This window comes from Stegostoma tigrinum, chromosome 2 (assembly GCF_030684315.1).
Source record: "Stegostoma tigrinum isolate sSteTig4 chromosome 2, sSteTig4.hap1, whole genome shotgun sequence".
In the NCBI taxonomy this organism is placed as follows: Eukaryota; Metazoa; Chordata; class Chondrichthyes; order Orectolobiformes; family Stegostomatidae; genus Stegostoma; species Stegostoma tigrinum.
The window spans coordinates 124,573,899-124,596,173 of NC_081355.1; the positions used below are offsets into that span (position 1 = coordinate 124,573,899).

The window sequence follows — 22,275 nt, forward strand, 5'->3', positions numbered from 1 at the left end:
TACTCAGCACACCTCCAGTTCCCTGTCCACAAAATAGGGAACAAATTTTATTTTTGGTGCCATTTCCTTAGTGATACTGCTAGAATGCCAGTGTTAAGAATAGTTCCTGGCTTTTAGAATCTGAAGTGGTGCACAGCTAAGCTTTAAAGATGGTGCAATGGTGTGAACGGTATGAAGACCTGGCAGTGATGAGCACTTCTGTTTCTGCAGTCACACGATTGCATGGGAAGGGTGTTGAAGAGCAGTTGAATAGTTAATGGATTGTGGAAAAATCACTGCGAGCCAGGGCAGACTAGGCACAGAACATCTCATTCGAAAAGACACTGACTGATGATAGGAATTTTTTGCCCTTTGATTCTTTACCAAATACAAGTTAGTCCTCACTAAGATAATTGTCTGCGATAATTCTAAAATTCCAGGAATATGCCAGTTGGTCTAGTTTATACAGACACCCCCACTGGAAACTTTATAAAGGACACCAATGCAGATTTAAATAAAATGAGAATGAAATAAATACATAGAGACATCATCAACTCCGAAAAAGAAACATACAGGTTAGCATTTCAGATAGGTTTCAGAACTAGCGAAGAATAGTCAGACAAAGATTTCTGCCACTTCAGATGTTGACAGATGTACATTTCCAACTTTCATTGTTTTTCTTCCTATTTTGGCAGATTTGACTACGCATGTCATTTTACACAGCATTTCCAGTATTGAGAGGTAGTGAATGCAATGTTCCACTATGTGTCATGTCTTAAAAAAGGCTGTGATAATTTGGGAAAAGGCTTGCAACTGTAGCAATTTACATTCTGCTATTTTTAAACTGCCACCAGTGAAGACAGTAAGCTTGTTTAAAATTCTTGGTTGACCTACATTCAGACAAATTTATAACACATTATCAACAATAAAAAAAGGAAAATTGTTTTGCATTTTTCACAATGAAGCCACACAAAGCGAAATGCTTTGGAGGTGGAACAAATCAAACCGATATTCAGGTTATATATACTGTATGAGAGTGGGCCAAGTGCAATATCACATTGGCTTGGATAGATCCCAATGTAAACATTTCAAAGGCAGTCACATAGTTTATCAAATATGATAGTACCTGGGGACTAAACACTAGTTCTGTAGCAATCATCTGAACAGGAAGAATTCAAATTCCAGTTAACCTGCCTCATATATCTTGCGTATTCTAAATTCAATGTTGCAAATAATAATTAGCCAACTCATGGTCATTTCGGGAATAAGGTGGTTAGTAAAAAGTAAACAGTAAACTTTTTCTGTTAAGTTTCGGATATGATGTCATCTTTGGATTGTATGTAAAAAGCTATGTTCAAAACATGTTTGAAGAAGAATTTGGGATATTTTCAACATGACATTTTCAACATTTTCACCACCCACTGTGCAAAAACTGACAAAATCTTTAGGAGTAAGATGAATGGCAGTTAATATATAAGCCCAATCAGTGTACTTTATTCATGAAATTCATGGATTTGGCTTTTCTGGTTTGTGGGGAAGTCACGGCTCTTGTCACTAACTTTGAAAGTAGTTGCCCACAAAGAGCTGGAGATCTGTGTGACCTGAATTTCACCTTACCTGATGATGACAGCATCAACTCAGGGGAGATATCAGCTGTCCAGCAAAAGTAATGTTAGTAGACTAAACAGCTGATCACCCTAAAGAGTTATCAGGGACAGTGGTTATCCCTTGCAATTTGATAATTTTCAGACAAGGGAATAAAGATTAGGGATGCAGAAGCCGAAATATCCTGTTTTTTTTTAGAAAAGCGATGGATCTCTACCATGTATAAAATAAATTGTGGAAAACAGAGTGGTCTTTCAGCAGCAATTATAAACATATAATGCAGTTACAAAACCTGTTACACCTTATTCAACAATACATAATATTTTCAAAGATTTTTAGAAGTCGAATGAAACTAATCATATAGAAACAGAAAAACACATCAATTGAAATTTAAAAGATTTTCGTTGATGGGGAGCACAATCTGTGGAGGATTGAAAAATTACAAAGAGCAGTTTCTGGTTTTCTATGTTTAACTACACCTGGATGGGTGCCAGAAGTTGCTTCATTTTCATAGTTATTATGCCATCATTACAACCATAAAAGCCAGTCACAGTTAAACACGAAAAACCAGTGTAGTATCCTTCTTTTGTTCTCTAAATGTTTTACTCTGCTTTAGAATTTTACAAATATATTCGACACCCAATATTTACAATGAGTTAATAATACATGAAGATTTGATGCATTTTGAAATTGTTAAATGTTTGGGAGTAAAAAGTTCTCATTTGGATTCAATTACACAATTGGATATAAAAAATGTGCTTGAAAGTGTGCAGTTTATTAGGCATCACTTTTCCTTTAAATTTAATTGGCAGAATTACAAATGTAAAATCTATTATGAACCACATTAAGGTAAAATCATCATCATCCTACAAGACCATGGGATTGCTCTGATGAGATGATTGGTGGTAGTTTAACCTGAGGGTCACCACACCTCAGAAAAGGAGAGAGCTTGAGATGGAGAGTCCTTCACGGTAACCTCAACTGGTTTGAGAATTAAGCCCGTTTCAGAGATAGTACGAACTGCAGATGCTGGAGAATCCAAGATAACAAGGTGTAGAGCTGGATGAGCACAACAGGCCAAGTAGCAGAGGAGCAAGAAAGCTGATGTTTTGGGCTGAGAATCATCTTCAGAAATGGGGTAAGAGAAGGGGGTTCTGAAATAAATAGGGAGAGAGGGGGAGGTGGATAGAAGATGGATAGAGGAGACAGACAGGTCAAAGAGGCGGGGATGGAGACAGGGAAGGTGAGTTAGGGAGGGGATAGGTCTGTCCAGGGAGGATGGGCAGGTCAAGGGTGCACAATGAGGCAAGTAGGTAAGAAATGGGGGTGGGGCTTGAAGTGGGAGGAGGTGATAGGTGGGAGGAGGGGATAGGTGGGAGGAAGGACAGCTTAGAAAGGCAGGTACAAACTAAGCTGGTTTTGGGATGCAGTAGGAAGAGGGGAGATTTTAAAGCTTGTGAAGTCCACATTGGTACCATTAGGCTGCAGGGTTCCCAAGGGGAATAAGAGTTGCTTTTGCTGCAACCTTCAGGGAGCATTGTTGTGGCACTGCACGAGGCCCATGATGGACAATTCGCCTGAGGAATGGGAGGGGGAGTTGAAATGGTTCGCGACTGGGAGGTGCAGTTGTTTAGTGAGAACTGAGCGTAGGTGTTCTGCAAAGCAGTCCCCAAGCCTGCGCTTGGTTTCCCCGACGTAGAGGAAGCCACAACGGGAACAGCGAATACAGTATACCACATTAGTAGATGTGCAGGTGAACATTTGCTTGATGTGGAAAGTCTTCTTTGGGCCTGGAATGGGTTGAGGGAGGAGGTGTGGGGACATGTGTAGCACTTCCTGCAGTTGCAAGGGAAGGTGCCGGGTGTGGTGGGGTTGGAAGGGAGTGTGGAGCGGACAAGACAGTCCCAGAGACAGTGGTCCATCCGGAAAGCAGATAAGGGTGGGGAGGGAAAAATGTCTTTGGTGGTGGGGTCAGATTGCGGATGGCAGAAGTGTCAGAGGATGATGCATTGGATCCGGAGGTTGGTGGGGTGGTATGTGAGGACAAGGGTGATTCTGTTTTGGTTGTTATTGCGGGGAGGAGTTGTGAGGGATAAGTTGTGGGAAATGCGGGAGGCACCGTCGAAGGCATTCTCGACCAGTGAGTGGGGGAAGTTGCAGTCCTTGAAAACGAGGACATCTGAGCTGTTTGGGAGTGGAATGCCTCATTATCTCAAACTATTAAACTTATTTCCACTATCTCGACTCCATTTTATCCCCCATGGTCCAGGAACTCCCTGCCTACAGCCGTGACACGATCAGATTGCGGATGGCAGAAGTGTCAGAGGATGATGCATTGGATCCGGAGGTTGGTGGGGTGGTATGTGAGGACAAGGGTGATTCTGTTTTGGTTGTTATTGCGGGGAGGAGTTGTGAGGGATAAGTTGTGGGAAATGCGGGAGGCACCGTCAAAGGCATTCTCGACCAGTGACCAGTTTAATAGTTTGAGATAATGAGGCATTCCACTCCCAAACAGCTCAGATGTCCTCGTTTTCAAGGACTGCAACTTCCCCCATTCACTGGTCGAGAATGCCTTCGACGGTGCCTCCCGCATTTCCCACAACTTATCCCTCACAACTCCTCCACCTCCTCCCAAAAACTTCCAATTCCCCGGTCCCCAACACCTCATTTTCACCATGGACGTCCAGTCCCTATACACCTGCATTCCCCATGCGGATGGCCCGACCATTCCCTCTCCACCAGCACCCTCATCCACCTAGCCGAACTCGTCCTCACCCTCAACAACTTCTCTTTCGATTCCTCCCACTTCCTACAGACAAAGGGGGTGGCCATGTGTACCCGCATGGGCCCAAGCTATGCCTGCCTCTTTGTAGGTTACTTGGAACAATCCCTCTTCTGTAGCTACACTAGCCCTGAGCCTTACCTCTTCCTCCGTTACATTGATGATTGCATTGGCACCACCTCATGCTCCCACAAGGAGCTCAAGCAGTTCATCCACTTCACCAACACCTTCCACGCCAACCGTCAGTTCACCCGGACCATCTCTAACATCTCTCTCTCCTTCCTGTCTGTTTCCATCTCTGGCAACCACCTGGAAACCGTTATCTATTTCAAGCCAACAAATCCAACAGCTACCTAGAATACACTTCCTCCCACCCACCTTCCTGCAAAAATGCCAACCCCTATTCCCAATTCCTTCACCTCTGCTGCATCTGCTCCCAGCATGAGGCATTCGACTCCTGAACATCTCAGATGTCCTCATTTTTCAAGGACCACAACTTCCCCCCTCAGTGGTCAGGAACGCCCTTGACCATATCTCCTGCATTTCCCGCAATTGCCGCAACTCATCCCTCACACCCCCTGTGCACCCCCCCACCCCCACAAAAACAACCAAAACAGAATCCTGCTCGTCCTCACGTACCACCCCACCAACATCCGGATCCAACGCATCATCCTCTGACACTTCTGCCATCAGCAATACAACTCCACCACCAAAGACATTTTTCCATTCCCAACCTTATCTGCTTTCCAGCGGGATTACTCTCTCTGGGGCTCTCTCGACCACTCCACACGCCCCTCCAGCTCCACCACACCCAGCACTTTTTCTTGCAACCGCAAGAAGTGCTACACTTGCTCCCACACCTCCTCCCTCATCCCCATGCCAGGCCCCAAGAAGACTTTCTACATCAAGCAGATGTTCAACTGCACATCTGCTAATGTGGTATACTGTATCCGCTGTACCCCGTGTGGCTTCCTCTACATCGGGGAAACCAAGAGGAGGCACGGGGATCGCTTTGTGGAACACCTCCGCTCGGTTCGCAATAAACAACTGAACCTCCCAGTCACGAACCATTTTAACTTCCCCTCCCATTCCTTAGACGACACGTCCATCATGGGCCTCCTGCAGTGCCACAATGATGCCACCCAAAGGTTGCAGCAACAGCACCTCATAATCCGCTTGGGAACCCTGCAGCCTAATGGTATCAATGTGGATTTCACCAGCTTCAAAATCTCCTCTCTTCCTACCGCATCCCAAAACCAGTTTAGTTTGTCCCTGCCTCCCTAAGCTGTCCTTCCTCCCACCTACCCCCTCCTCCCAACTCAAGCCCCACGCCCATCTCCTACCTACTAGCCTCATCCTGCCTCCTTGACCTGCCTGCCCTCCCTGGACTGAGCTACCCCCTCCCTAACTCCCCACCTACACTCACCTCTACTGGCTCCACCCCCACCTCTTTGACCTGTCTGTCTCCTCTCGACCTGTCTTCTCCTCTATCCATCTTCTATCCGCCTCCACCTCTCTCCCTATTTATTTCAGAATCCCCTTTCCCTCCCCCATTTCTGAAGGGTCTAGGCCCGAAACTTCAGCTTTCCTGCTCCTCTGATGCTGTTTGGCCTGCTGTGTTCATCCAGCTCTACACCTTGTTATCTGAGAATTAAACCCATTCTTTTGGCATTACTCTCTATCACAAACCAGCTAGCTAGCCAATTGAGCTAATGGATCTTTCAACCAAAGCTGCAATGAGGTCAGGAGCTGAGAGGCCCTGGTGGAACCCAAACTGGGCATCACGGCTTAGGGCATTGCCATTGGTGTCCCAAGTGCCTCATGATTGCTCAGTTTTGTGCTGCTAGCTCTGTTCAATGTCTATACCATTCAGCACAGTGATAGAACCACAGAACACATTGTGAGGTATAACCAATGTAAAGGTGGAACTTTGTCCGCGTGAGGACTGTGCAGTGGTCAATAGTAATAATACTGTCATAGACAGATGCATCTACAGCAGACAGATTGCTGATGAAGTCAAGTATGATTTTCCCTCACCACTTGCTGCAGACCCAGTATAGCATTTAGGCTCTTTTGGACTCAACTAGCATGATCAGTGGTGCTGCTGCAAGCCACTCTTGGTGGTGCATATTGAAATTCCCAACCCAGGGTGCACTCTGCATCCCTATGACTTTCAGCGCTCCCTCCAAAAGTTGTTCACCATGGAAGAGCACAGTGTCATCAGTTAAGGGAGGATGGTTTATGGTAATCAAAAGGAGGATTCCTTGTCCATGTTTGACATGATACCATAAGACTTCATGGGGCCCAGAGTCAATGTTGAGGTGTCCCAGAACAATGCCTTCATGGAATGAGCTGCCAAAGGTGGTGGTGGGGGCTGTTACAATTCCACCATTTAAAAGGCATCTGTATGGTTATAGATTAATTTAGGATATTTGGGACTAGATTAATTTAGGATATTTAGTTAGCGTAGACAAGTTGGACCGAAGGGTCTGTTTCCATGCTGTACAGCTCTATGGCTCTATGACTGTAAACTACTGTGCCGCCAACGCTGCTGGGTCTGTCATGCTAGTGGGCCATTGAGTAACGTTGAGTGTAAGGTGTAATTGTGTGAGTATGCGAATATCGGGATGTTGTTTGACTAGTCTGAGACACAGCTCTCCCAATTTCGGGCTCATCTCAGATGTCAGTAAGGAATGGCTTGCTAGGCCATTTCAGGTGGCATTAACAGCCAATCACATTGCTGTGGGCTTGGAGTCACGTGCAGACTAGACTAAGGGTAGCAGATCTCCTTCCATGAAGGACATTAGTGAACAAAACAAGGTTTTTCTGACAGTGGTTTCATGATCATCATTAGACTCTTAATTCCAAATATTTATTGAGTTCAAATTCCATTGTCTGCCATGGTGCGATTTGGACCTAGGTCCCCAGATCATTCTCAGTTTCTGGATTAATAGACCAGTGAAAATACCATTAGGCCATTGCCTTCCTGTACAATGCTAAATGAAGATTTTTTTTTAGATATTATAGCTGAAAATAAACGCTTGAAATTCATTCAATTCATGATTACTTGTTTGATTTTCAAACTGGAAACCCCAGTCATGGTTCACCATCTAAGGTAAACTGCGCTGCCTTATGTTTGTAAACAAGAAAATCCTAAAAACCTTCCACACAAATCTAGTCAAGGGGTTAGTGAAAATGAAAAAGTCCTGAAAGTGTATCAGTAAACCCCAACAGCGAAAGTAAGTCCTTGAAAATATACAACAAAGACAGCTTTAAAAAAAAAATACTCTGACCACTTGCATTGTGCCATAGACGACAGCAATTGTTGTTGGCTTTCATAGTTTTGCACACAAACTCCAGATCTCAGCTGCAATATTATAAAGATTCCATCCATAAGGAGAAAATTAAATTTAAGTGATTATTATTTTGGATTGTTCAACCTGCTCATCAGTAATGAACAGTTGCAGTAATAGCAATATTAAAGAAGACTACAAGCTGGTCATATGACTTCTATCTTGGCTTATAAATAGCACGTGGCAATAAGGAACAGAAAGGACATTTTTGAACAAAGTAAGTCAAACATGCAGTTGACTAACTATATGAGACACAAACTCAATGCACCCTGAGAAGACTTTTCTCAGGGCGCAAATTACCCTGTATCATTGGGTTAGAAGTGATTATCGAAGATTGAAATGCTCTTTGCAACATCAGAGCTTTTATTTACTGCAACAAGTTACAGTAGAGCAATTAAATTGCTGTATGAAGGAAACATACTGGTATTTAAAGAGCTAAAGCCACTACTATTTACCATACCTTAATGAGTTTAGAAATTCAGAAAGACTAACAAACCAACATGTCTTCAGTCTTTACTTACATGACATTGTACGTCCAACAGGCACACTTTATTCTTAGCCAATACATGTCGAACAGAATCTATACTTGTTCCATACAAGTTTCCTCTGTATTCTCCATGTTCAATAAACCTGGAGAAAATAACAAGCAGAAGAAAGTAGGTCAACTGCTGAACTATACTTTTAAAAAACATTCTCTGCTTATTAAAATGTTTAAACCATACATAATGCATGCAGTCAGGCCACTTATAGCAACAAAATGCTTTCAGTTATTTGATGTCATTGAAATAAATTCAAATAAAATCTGCAGCATTAACAGAAAAGACACTATATAACTAAGCAACACAGTGCATCTAAACTTTGTAGAACAGATCAAATTATTTCTTATATCTATTTAACAGATTGAAAATGCATGGCACAAGTTTATGACATGAAGAACACAGTGATGTCAAGTTTAAGAGTTTGATAACAGAATAAAACGGTAACATTTAGCTCCCTGAGCAACTTGCCGATCTGATTTCCCAAGTAACCTATTGTTCATATATTCCGATACTTTTCATCACTGCATCTGAAACTTTCCAGATGTGCTGGCATGAAACAGAATGTGCCATTTTTTAAACTTACTTGCTATTTTGTACATCTGTCTCAAACAAGTGCTTGGAAATAAAATGATATTCCACTCCGTCAGTTTCCTGGCTTCTTTTTGGCCTTGTTGTATCTGCGAATGACAAAACATAAAAAAAAACATTTTTAGTATTGCCAATATTCAACTGGTTGTTTAAAATTAGTTTAAAGTATCAAAACAGATATTATCGATGCCATTTGCCTTTGGGCTTTTAAAGACGTTAAGTGTAGCCTAAGCAACAAGTTTCTAGCTTTTTTTTTCTATTTTATTGGAACGTTTGGCAATCAGGCCTGTCTACAGAAACATAATTAAAGTACTTGAAAATTTCTGAATGTTGTATCCAGAGAATTTCTAAATTAAAATAAATTACAAATGACATATTACTTTATAGAATCCAGCATTATTCCTACTGCTAATAGAAAATCTAGCCTGTGTTATGTGGTTTAATTTTAATGTCACCACCACTGTTGCTATTCAGAAATATGGCAAGCTGTCATTTTATTCGTCAGCACAGTCCACTTTAAAGCCAAAGCATGAGGCATTGGAATGGCATTTTATACAGTAGACCGAAAAGATTTTTCCTCTAAACCTTATAAATGTCATGACGGCTGTGAAAATCTGACAATTATAATGAAAAAAATCATACTTAGAAAGAAAACTCTTCCTGATTTAAGAAAAATAATTGACTCTGTAATCTTTCCTCCACTTGAATAATACCATTGAAGCCTTTCTTTTTGTTTAAAAATTAGACAATTTTTTAAAACATAGAATGCATGTGACACAGAAATTATTAAAAACAATATTGTTGCTCCAACAGAACATCCCGAGTCTTTAGGTTACATTTTTTGAAGTCACAGAGACAGGATTGCATTTCATTAAATATTTCATAAATTTTCCTGGCAAGTATACTATGTTTTGATTAGAACTGGCTCCTGTATAAAAAAAACTACAGACTAACCTATTCTCCTGTGATTAAGTGTACAACTAGATAGTAAAAAAAGGTGCAATGATAATGGAAAAATATGTCAGACTTGCAAACGATATAGGGTTTGTAAAGTTTATGTCATAAAGCATAAGAAAATCAAAATGATTTTTGGAAAGGATCCTCATCGAAAGACTGGCTTGAAGCCTTTAGGTTTTGATGAATTATTGTGCACAACAAATCTTCATTACACCATGGAAAAGTTGCAATTTTGCTCACCTCCAACTGGTTTCTTTTTACTGTTTTATCAGTCAGTATCAAAAGTCTACCAGAAAAATAAGTATCACTCCTTCTAGCTTTGCTATGGAATTGAAGATGTGACTTTACAAATGAATTGTTCAAACGGATCATTGGCTACAATTCTAATAGGTAGGAAACTTTAGGATTAGTTGACAAAATTTCTCACATTTCAGCAAATTCCTAAATGCTGTTAATCTCCTACATTCAGAATAAAATTAATTAGGAACTTTTTTATTTCACCTGACAATAATAAAATCCACATTCTTGTTAGCTTAATATTTATAAACTATTAAACATGGATACATGACCACCATGGTTAACACGTGACAAGAGGATGGTTTGCAGACTTCCCACTTAACTGCTTCCAATTATTATCAACTAATTTGCTGTTTTAATTTGTACAGTCACAAATACATAGAAGTAGACATGCTTCTACATAAAAAGTACATGAACTGTTTTTCCCATGCATGCATGGTGAGAGGGCGCTGACTAGGCCAGCACCTGTTGTCCTGGTGAGGGTGGTGATACTCTGCCTTTTTGAACTGCTGCAATCTTCATGTATGATGACACCACAGTAATACAAGAGAGGGAGTGCCAGGACTTTGACTCAGTCAGAACAATATAGTTCCAAGTGAGGATGGTGAATGGCTTGCAGATGGTGGTGTTCCCATGCAACTTCTGCCTTGTCCTTCAAGGTGGTAGAGACTCTGAGTATGGAAAATGATGCCCGTAGTAGCCTTTGTTAATGACTGTGGCACATCTTTGAGGTGGTACCCATTGCTGCTGCTGTGTGTCAGTGGTGAAGGTGGTCGATGGATGGCAAACAATATGGTCTGCTTTTGTACAGTTCCTCCAATTTTGCTGCGGCTGCACCCATTCAGAAAAGCAAAGATTATTCCATCAAACTCCTGATTTGTGTCTTGTTAATCATGGATAGTGGTGGAAGAGGCAGCAGGTAAATTAGTTTTTCCAGAATTCCTAGTTTCTAAGCTGTTCTTTTGGCCACAGTATTTACGTGCAAGGTCCTCTTCAATTACAGGTCAATGTTAACATGCCGGATGTTGAAAGACGGGTATACGGTGATGCTAATATCATTGATGGGAGATGATTAAATTCCCTCTTGTTAGAAATAGCTATTGTCTGACATTTATGCAGCATAACACTAGTTGCTATACATCAGCAATGCTTGGATATCGTCTAAGTTTTGCTGCATACAAACATGGGTTACTTTGAAGTCCAAGAATGCATGAACGGTGCACATCATATAATCACCAGTGAAGATCCTCACTTCTGACCTTAGGATATACGGAAGGTCTTTGTTGAAGGAGCTGAAGATGGTCCAGCATAGGACACTAGCCTGAGGAACTCCTGCAGAGATACCCTGGGACTGAGACGATTGAACACTAACAATAAATCCTATTCTATAGGTATGACTTCAACCAGCAGACAGCTTCGTTCCAACCCCTGCCCCACTTCTCCTGCGAACCTCCTGACAGTTAAACTGACTTGATGCCCTTGATGTCAAGGGAATGTCTAAATGGGATCAGGGTGTCACATGAGTTATGAGGTGCTAAGAGGCTTGATCAATAGAAATATCATGGTGCAGAGCAAGAGGGGCCAAGGAGGATAGACAGAGAGGCATAGGTGGTATGGACATATAGGATACAGGGAGGTGTGTGGTTACATGGCATTTGGCAGCAAGGAGTGAGAGTGTGACAGCCAGAGGGATGAGGTATATAACATAGGGAAGAAATGCAGCCAATTTTGACCAAAAATGTGAATAAAAGTGGCCGAAAATCTGCTTTCATTGTGTCACTTGAGATAAATATTGTACATGGCAATCTGAGAAGTTCCCTGTTCCTTTTTGAACAGTGTAACAGGACTGTAACAACACATGCACTTATTACCACCAAGCATCCCATTGTATAGAATTATGCAGACTAAGTACCATAAAGGTTTACTGGATGACATAAATGTGGTGAAAAGTCAGAGCAAACTAAAGCTGAGGTTCAAAACTCATCAAAAGCAAGAGATGAGCCCCTTTCAAGGAAGCCACAAGCAAGTCTTAATGAGATAATTCAATAAACTGTCAGTGATAGCTGTAGTGCACACAATCTGAAACTTCACTGCATAGCATCGACCTCACTTGTTTTTGATATTCACTGGTGGGATGTGGTTGTCGCTAGCTGAACCTCATTTATGGCCTGTCCCTAGTTGCCCTTGAGCTCAAGGCGGTGAGCTGCCTTCTTGAACTGCTGCAGTCCACATGCTTCATCATTAGCATCAAGCCAGTGAACTAATCGCGGTTCAAGGTGATATGTGAATGATGATTTAATGTCAATTGCATTTCACTGTAAAATGCAAGAAGATACAGTGAAAAGCTTTCATGAGTTGCCACAATCTAGTGCCATTTTGATAGTTTAAGAATAAGAGAAAATAAGAAGATATAACTTAAAGAGAAGTCCATGTCCATTCAAGTTCTGAGCTGGCTCAGAACCAACATCGTCTTGCCAGACCCAAATAATGCCAAAGTCACCAATCCTGAGCCTCCACCTTTCTGAGCTGACTTACCTTCACCAGGCACACCAATGTCAGAGACTACAGCTGCAACTGATGTTGCTGTGATGCATTCCTACCACTACTTCGCCAACCGTTAGTGATGGACCAAGCCAATGATGAAGTTGGTGATCCGAACGTGTCATCTTTCGTCGTTGAGCCTACCTTATTGATGTTGCCTCAAGCTCATTCTCCATACAGGACTTGCTCGTAGGAAGGCATAAGGAAAGCTGCATTAGGCGTGCCAAAAACTGTTTTGCCGAACTTAGTGAAGTTATGTTCCAGCGTGAGATGGATCATCAGCAATGCAGTATGCTGCAGACAGAAGTGAGCAATCCCACAACCACTCAATTCAATTCTCAACAGTCATCATGTGTTTCAGTCCTAAATCATGGTGGACTATTGAGCAACTAACTAGAAAAGGAAGCTCAGTGAACTTCCTATCCTCAATAACGGAGGGAGTCTATCACCTTGGCGCAGAAAAACAAGCCTGAAGCATTTACTATCACTTTCAGCAGTAAGTGCCAAGAAGTTGATCTTGCATCTCATTAAACTAATATTAATATTAAACCAAGATAACAAAGTGTGGGGCTGGATGAATACAGCAGGACTCCTAAGATGCTGCTGGGCCTGCTGTGTTCATCCAGCCCCACAACTTGTTATCTTGGATTCTCCAGTATCTGCAGTTCCCATTAAATCTGATTAATATTAAACCAACTCAGTATTAAACCAATTCAATTCACTCCAGGTTATAAAAAGATCTGGCTGAGCATACTGGGTACTTCTTAGCAAGGAAGACAGCTCCTGATAACATCTCAGCTCTAAATCTGAAGACATGTTCTCCAGAAGTGAATAGATCTCGAAACAAGTTCTTTGAATCTAGCTCTAACACAAGCACAGAAAAATGAAAAATCCAATCCTGCTAATTACTGTCCCATTATTTCCTCTCAGTCATAGAAATGATGGATGGTGTCACTGACAGTGTTATCCAGATTACCAACAATCTGCTCAACAATGCTATTTTAGTTCCACCGGGATCACTCACCCCTTAAACTGTAATGATTCTGGCCAGACACAAACAAAGGAGCTTAACTCCAGAGGTGATATGATTGCAAGTGCCCTTGACATCAAAATGAAATTTGACCAAGGTGGCAAGGAGCCATAGCAAATTGAAGTTAATGGCTAATGGGGTAAATGTCTCCACTAGCTGAAGTCGTTCCTAGGATGAAGGAAAATGATTATGGTTGTTGCAGGAAAATCATTCCAGCCCCAAGAATTTCTGAAAGAGTTCCTCAGAGTAATATCTGAGGTGAAATAACCTCTTATTGCTTCCTCAATGAGTTCGTTTCATCCTAAGGCCAGAGGTGAGCATTCTTGATGATCAATGCTGAGTTCTTTTACAACTTCCCAAGTAATACCTGTTTCACACAAGTGTCTGCCAATGACCAGCTAAACATATATTAATATCATGGGGAAGGGTTGAGGTTCTGTAGCACTATCTTCGTTGAATACCTACCACCAATATCAACACTGATCCACCACATAAATACCATGGGTCAGAGGCCACATATTCTGCCTCTTCCCAACTCCCCAAATACTTTACATGACTACAATACACAAGTCTATCAGTGTGGTGGATTACTCATTTGCTTGAAAAAGTGCTCTTCCAACGTTACTCAAGAGGCTCAACATCATTCAGAAGAAAGCAGGCCACTGTTTGTGATATATGTAAATGATTTGGAGGACGGTGTAGGTGGTCTGATCAGCAAGTTTGCAGATGACACTAAGATTGGTGGAGTAGCAGATAGTGAAGGGGACTGTCAGAGATTACAGCAGAATATAGACAGACTGGCGAGTTGGGCAGATAAAGTTCAATCCGGTCAAATGCGAGGTGATGCATTTTGGAAGATCAAATTCAAGGGTGAACTATACAGTAAATGGAAAGGCCCTAGGGAGAATTGATGAACAGAGAGATCTGGATGTTCAGGTCCATTGTTCCCTGAACGTGACAACGCAGGTCAATAGGGTGGTCAAGAAGGCATATGGCATGCTTTCCTTCCTTGGGCAGGGTATTGAGTACAAGAGTTGGCAAGTCATGTTGCACTTGTATAGGGCTTTGGTTCGGCCACATTTGGAGTACTGTGTACAGTTCTGGTCGCCACATTACAAAAAGGATGTGGATGCTTTGAAGAGGGTGCAGAGGAGGTTCACCAGGATGTTGCCTGGTATGGAGGGTGCTAGCTATGAAGAGAGGTTGAGTAGATTAGGATTATTTTCATTAGAAAGACAGAGATTGAGGGGGGACCTGATTGAGGTCTACAAAATCATGAGAGGTATAGACAGGGTGTATAGCAAAAAGCTTTTTCTCCAGAGTGGGGGACTCAATTACTAGGGGTCATGAGTTCAAAGTGAGAGGAGGAAAGTTTAAGGGAGATATGGGTGGAAAGTTCTTTACACAGAGGGTGGTGGGTGCCTGGAATGCGTTGCCAGCGGAGGTGGGAGACGCAGACTTGTTAGCGTCTTTTAAGATATATTTGGACAGGTACATGGATGGGTGGGGAGCAAACAGACACAGACCCTTAGAAAATAGATGACAGGTTAGACAGAGGATCTCGATCGGCGCAGTCTTGGAGGGCCAAAGGTCCCGTTCCTGTGCTGTAATTTTCTTTGTTCTTTAACTGGCATGCCATTCACCAAACTAATCACTCCCTTCACTATCAATGCACTGAAGCTGTAATGTGCACCATCTACAAATGCACTGCAAAGGCAAAGCTCTTTTGATAGCACATTTCAAACAACTGACATCTGTAGCCTCAAAGAACAAAGGCAGCAGATGCTTGTGAATACTACTGCAAATAAGTCTTCCTGCAAGTCACTCATCATACTGACTGGAAGATGTAAATGGGTCAAAACACTGGAACTCCTTTCCCAACAGTACTGTGCATATATCCATACTAAATGGGCTGCAGTTGTTTGAGAAGGGTTCTTACGTTATGGACCAGACTAGAGCACTCCATCTCCTGCCTTCTTCCCCCTCGCTCCTAAATGTTGTAAGGAGATGGCCTAGACCTTAAGCAAGTTTTATGTTTATTTAAAGGCATGTGTAAGGTGCTGTGCTCCAGATGTGATTTGATTAGTCCACCACTAGACTTTAATCCAAAGATACTTTATTCTTACAACAGCTAAAATACAAAAAAATTGGCATAACTTTAACTATTGAAATAATTAACAAGATAATGTATTATTTAATCACTAACCATTAAATATTCCAAAAAAGCAACATTCCATTGATACACCCTTTGTCAAAATTACATTAATCAAAACAGTTATGATTCTTACACGCTGTCTTTCTCCAGTCCAGAAGAAAGAAACAATCTGTCCTTTTCATGTTTAAGAGGAAGGCTTGATGTCTAAGACTTCACTCTAATAATTGGGTACTCAAACTTTTAGCTCAGCAGCCAGCAGTAATCTTCTCATTAATTGAAAGCAAAACTAAAAGCCTTCCTGGGTCTTTGTGAAGCTTAACAACACCCATTCATGATTCTTTTATCTTGAAACAAAATATCACCCAGGAAAACTAAAAAAGGTGTTTACCAACTTCCTGTCTGAAGGCAACATTTTGACACCACTGTGGCAACACCCCTCTAAAAGAGAAACAGCATAGAATACCTCTCTTAGCGAACAGTCTTGTCACACTTATCACCACCTTTAGAAAAGCAATGAGCAGTTAGAAATGGGGTAATAAATGTTGACCTTTCCAGTTAGACATACATCCTGTGAATGAAGAAAAATGTTAATAATATCAAGAATAGATGACAACATGGAGTGCCCAAACCAGGTATAAATAAATGTTGTTAACAAAACATCAGCAGATCTTTCTGATTATAAACAAACTGAATGAATGGAACTCTTGCAATCATGTTAACAATAGTATAATTGTTTGTTTTATACAAATAATACCAAACTATTGTTGAAAATTGCAAGACAAGCAAGTGGCTCTTACTCACATGGAACTGTTACACCGTAGTGCTGTGAATCACTGATCAATAATTTCCTTTTAAGCTCGTTCAGTCCAACTCCTGGAGGGCCTACAAAAGCAATGCGTGATATAAAATAAAGAACAAACAGCAGTTTTAGAAATATGAACTACCAATATTTCTTTCCTCAGCGTTCAATAGCAAGAAACTATGTAATTTCCTGTTAATGCTTCTTTTTCATATGAACTCAGACCAAAACAGGGATAAATCGCTCAGTAGTACAAGCATCTAATTTATAATAAAGGTAAAAAGATAAAGTCACTATAGTATTATTTGAGGGAGATAATTGGCAGTGGTTTAACAAAAGGTCGTAATACCTCAGGTGAGGAAAGAGGGTAAGAAAAAAGTTACTTCATGGTAACCTCACCCAGTGTGGGAATTGACTCATACTGTTGGCATCACTCTGCACTGTAAACAGCCATCCAACCGACTGAGCTAATATTTTGTTAAACAATCAGCAATTGACTGCTAAAAAATTCTTGCATATACATATGCTTTAATTTTGATGTACTATGAAAATTATGTGAACAATTTTCTGAATTTAGAAATCTGTTCTTTGAACCAAGATCTGTGATGTGCAGGATTTCCCTTTAGGGACAAAGTATTTCATAATTACTGTTCCACACCCTTATCCACAACAAGCCCTGCTCCAGTTAGCTGATTTGATGTAACAGGTCAAATCCTATCAAATCCAGAAGTGGATCACACAACACTGTTCGTAAATGTACCGAACACATCTTTTTTCACACATAACAATGCCAACACCTTACTGAAAGCCCTTACAAGCTTTTGCAAGATTTAAGTTTTTACTGGCTTCTTGGCTATGTGCAGAGCTGTTTATTAATGTTCAGAAAAAGCTTGCCAGACAGCTTTACTGTTCCTTCCATCATTCTTACAATATCCACCTGCCCCTTAAAAGTGTAATACAAATTCAATCCCAAAGGACTACCAAAATAATGCACATTTTAGCTGGTTCCAGATATTCTTACATTTTGGGTAAAATGTAATATAAAATTGTGAAACAGTCAGCAATGTAAACATTTTAAAACTCAGAGTACAAAGGAGGAATGACAATGTGTCCAGATGATGAGACTCACTAAGAATACTGAAATGTTTTCAGATAATGACTAATCTCTACATTTAGAACATCATCTGTTTTTATTTCGGATTCCAGTATTCAAGAACATAAGAAAGCACAAAATTGGAAAAGATTCTGCAATACATCTGGTTGGTCCCAAAACTAGTACCTTTCAAATCCCTAAATCCCTCAAGTATCTCTCTAATCCTTAATTATTTCCAGAGGATCTAGCTCAACTGTCTCCCTGGATAGTCTATTTCACGTTTAACTACTTTACCCATAGGGTAGTGAATCTAAATCAACTTCTAAGCTTGAGCTTCAAGATCTTGCTCCTTTCCATGCTGTTACCAACGAAGTACTGCTTCTCCTCCAAATAAACTGTTATAATCTGCACTTTAAAAATCAGATCTGAGAAAGAGAGTGTTTGTCCTATACTGTACTATGCTGTGGAAAATGATTTAATTACAGGATGTTCAAGCTATTGTCTTGATGACAACAAATCTTTTTTATTCTGTTCATTTTAGAGCGGAGATACTTAAGAAACCAATGCAAATATCTAAGTTCAGTCAAGGCAAGAAAAAGGTTATAAGCATTATCTAAGACAGCAGAAAGGAATCAAGGAAGAAGTAACCTCATTATGAGTAGTTGGGCAGACTGTACAACAAATCCATAATCTCCTCTATCCATCTTCGGTCCACCTCTCCCCCTCTCCCTATTTATTTCAGAATCCTCTCCCCATCACCCTTTTCTGATGAAGCGTCTAGGCCCGAAACGTCAGCTTTTGCGCTCCTAAGATGCTGCTTGGCCTGCTGTGTTCATCCAGCTCCACACTTTGTTATCTCGGATTCTCCAGCATCTGCAGTTCCCGTTATCTCTGAGCAAATCAATCCTCCCACTTTAAGAATCCCAAATGTTCTTCATTTTTGTGGTACTTTGCAAACATAAGATAAACTGATTGCCTTATGTAACATTAATTACATTTTTACAATCTACATGTCGTCCACCAAATAACAAGACTGAATTGAACAAAATGTCATTTCATCTAAATCAGTTTGCCTCTGAAGAAATTAAAGGAACTACATATGATTATGAAAAGAGTCTGGGTCTGGACCTCAATGGAATTTTGTGGTTCCACTTTATTGATCTCACTACAGCATAGGCACATACAGAGCAGACTGAAGTAGCTTCTATTCAAAAAGCATGCAAACAGATTGCTTGAGAGCAACCTACACTACTCAACACAAATAAATACCTTGTGATTGACTAAACATAGGTTTTCCTACCTATTGAACTATTATTTAACAGCATATCATCAAAAACCTTCCAATTATAACCACAGCCATTACATCCCCATTGTCCAACTGTGTACCCTTTAGACATTCATTCTGCAAATCTGTGATGATTCTACAGATTTGTATTCCTCTGAGTAACTACAGAATTTTCACCAATACCAAATGTTTCGAAACTGAATTTTTTCTGCCTAAATTATATCCCTTTTTAGACATTGAGGTTATGTGAGGTAATTGTTAGTCAAGATCACTATTCTCATTTCTATTAGCTCCTTGAACAAAGTCATGGACATCATTAATGGAGATGGCGAATGAAACTAAATAGTTGAAAAATACTCTGCAAATCATGAATGAAATAAAAGATCTTACAAATACTCAGTACGTCTGGTAGCATCTGTGGAGTCAGAAACAGAGTTAATGCTTCAAATCAATGACCTTTCAATTAGGACTGCAAGAAGTTAGAAGACACATTTTGAACAGCAAAGAGGCAGGGCATTTGAAGTAAGGCACTTAAGGCTGGTACAGGGGGCAATATATTAGCATGGATAAAGGATTGGTTAACTGATAGAAGAGTTGGGATGAAAGGGGAATTTTCAGGACAGCAACCTGTAACTAATGGAATGCCATCGGAATCAGCACTGGGGCCACAATTGTTTCCAATATACATGAATGACATGGATGATGGAAGTGAATGTACAATCGCCAAGTTTGTGGATGTCACAAACAGTCTACACAGACATACTGACAGGTTGATTGAGTGGGTGAAAACATAACAGATGGAAAAAATAATGGGAAAATGTATGGTTATGCACTTTGGCAGGAAGAACAGAAGAGCCGAATATTATTAAAATAATGCAGAAAACTGCAATGCTGAGAGACTTGGAAGTCCTCACGCAACAATCACAAAAATCCGGCATTCAAGTTCAGCAGGTTATAGGGAAAGCAAATGGAATGTTGGCCTTTATTTCAAAGGGAATGGACTATAAAACTAGGGTAAATGTTCTAAAACGATAAAAGGTGCTAATCAGACTCTCTGAATAGTTTTGGGCCTCTTACCTAAGGAAAGATACACTGAAATTGGAGGCAGTCCAGAGAAGGTTCTCTTGGTTTATTATGGTTATAAAAGAAATTTCTTACAAGAAGAGGTTGAGTAATTTAGTCTTGCACTTACTGGAGTTAAGGGGAATGAGAGGAAACTTTAATGAAGTCAGAGTTTCGCTACTTGGAAAAGGCTTTTTGGCCCATGATGTCCACACACCAGTCATCAAGCACTTATCTACTCTAGTCCCAACAGCGATTGTGTCAGGGTCAGCAGATGGACCTCACAGAATGAGTTTCCTGATGCAGGCTGTTAATCTCATCCAATCAGGAAGCCCTGTCTGACAAATATAAACAGGAGTGCCAGACATGCTGTTCACTCTGACAGAGCTGGATCAGTGTTAAGGACTTTCCATGTGTCACTTTGGTGACAGGATACCAGCTTCTGTGCACTTATTTCAATGGCGATTATAGGAAAGCACACTCCTGAAGAAGTTTACCCACAAAGCTGTCATTGAATTCGGATAAGTGTTTCTGGCATCATGCTGTTATTTGAGAAGTTTGATTTGTTCAATTCTACTGTCAAGAACTGGGCCCAGAAAATGGAAAGAATGTGGGTTTTCTCCCCCCACATAAATGACATTGGGGTAGATGAAAAGCAATGGAGTAATTCTCCTGTCAGCTTGTGGACCCACAGCTTTTTTGGTTATTAGCAGTCTCATTTTCCTGAGGCACCAGATACTAAAACCTTTCAAGAGTTGATGGATTTAGTTAAGGAATATTACGACCCCAAGCCTCCTCTAATTCTGAGACACTATTGGTTTTACTTGGTAATTTGAGAATCGGTAGAATCTGTATCAGAATTTTTGACCACCTGAAGATGACCGACAGAGGTACGTGACTTTAGTTTAACCCTTAATGAGACACAGAGACTGCGTGGTATGTGAGATTAGTGATATTACCATGCAGAAGCACCCTACTAGCTAAAAGCCAAATGGACTTCAAACAGGCACTACCACTGACTCAATCACTGGAAAATGCTGCAAGTGCAGCTTGAGAGTTGCAGGGTTTTCCGAAGAAATGGACAGCCTCATCAGTCTGGTTGAGCTTGGGAACATCACTTGAGTCAGGGCAATTGTATAGCCTCACTCAAAACAGAGACTTTAGGTCAGCCCATAGCAAAAGCCCAAAGTGAAACGAAGCCTTAGCTAAATGTTTAAAATTTTCACCAGGATCCTGAACAGCAAGCCATTGTAGCTGCTGCCAGTCTGCAGAATCGAGACTGCAAAGGAGTCCTACAAGGTCTGAATGGAGTATGAGAATTCATAGGCCAGTATCCAGGAGAATGCACATCTTGGACAGTATGCCTTCATCTCGTTTGGAACAGTTAATATGCTTAGCAACATCCTATTTGGAACCAATCAAAATAAATGCCTTGGTGAATGGTCACCCTGTTCTAACAGAGGTTGATCCTGGCGCAGCCATTTCAGTAATCGTAGAACCAGCCTTTTAACAAAACTCGCTCTGGATTCCGACCCTTACGTTTTTGCAAGACCTTGGCTATACTGAGAACCTATACTGAAGAATCTCTTCTAATTAAGGGTACAACTTTGGTTCTGTCTGTTATGAGAAACAGTTGGTTCAGTTACCACTGATTGTACTAAATGGCCCAGACCCAAGCTTGATGGGGTGAAATTGCTTGAGAATTATCTACCTAAGATTGGCTTCAGGTTTTTTGATCAGAAAATGGCTGCCTGAGTGATGTCTTAATTAAAAACCCAGATGTTTTTCAGGAAGGTCCAGGGAGCCAACACCACCTTGCATGTTGACCAGGAAGCAATTCCACAATTCTGCAGAGCCTGCGCAGTGCTATTTGCCTTATGGGCAAAATTAGAGGCAGAAATCAGGTGGCTAGAAAGCGAAAAGATCATCAAACCAGTCCAGTATGCAGAATGGGCAGCACCAGTAATACCGATTTTTGAAGTCCAACAGGTCAGTTCACCTTTGTGAGGATTTCAAACAAATGGTAAACCACTTTTCACAGGTGGGTAAATACCAATCTCTCACATAGCGGATTTATAAGCAAAGTTGTCAGCGAGGCTGTCCTTCAAGAAACTGGACATGAGGCATGTGTACTTGCAATCGCGGTTGAATGAGGATTCCCAGAAGTATAGTATAATTAATACCCACAAGGATTTATACCAATATATGAG

General features: G+C 40.9%; 1 protein-coding gene across 18 annotated transcripts in view; it reads right to left on the minus strand.

Annotated features, from left to right (window-relative positions):
• Nucleotides 1-22,275, minus strand: part of mpp7a (MAGUK p55 scaffold protein 7a) — a 400,728-nt gene that overhangs the window by 20,024 nt on the left and 358,429 nt on the right. For all 18 annotated transcript variants that reach the window (XM_059639113.1, XM_059639088.1, XM_059639095.1 and 15 more), the window contains 3 exons: nt 16,628-16,708; nt 8,842-8,935; nt 8,241-8,349 (listed from right to left, as the gene is read on the minus strand). In XM_059639113.1, the coding sequence (XP_059495096.1) occupies nt 8,241-8,349; nt 8,842-8,935; nt 16,628-16,708 (284 nt within the window). The remainder of the gene's footprint in view (nt 1-8,240; nt 8,350-8,841; nt 8,936-16,627; nt 16,709-22,275) is intronic.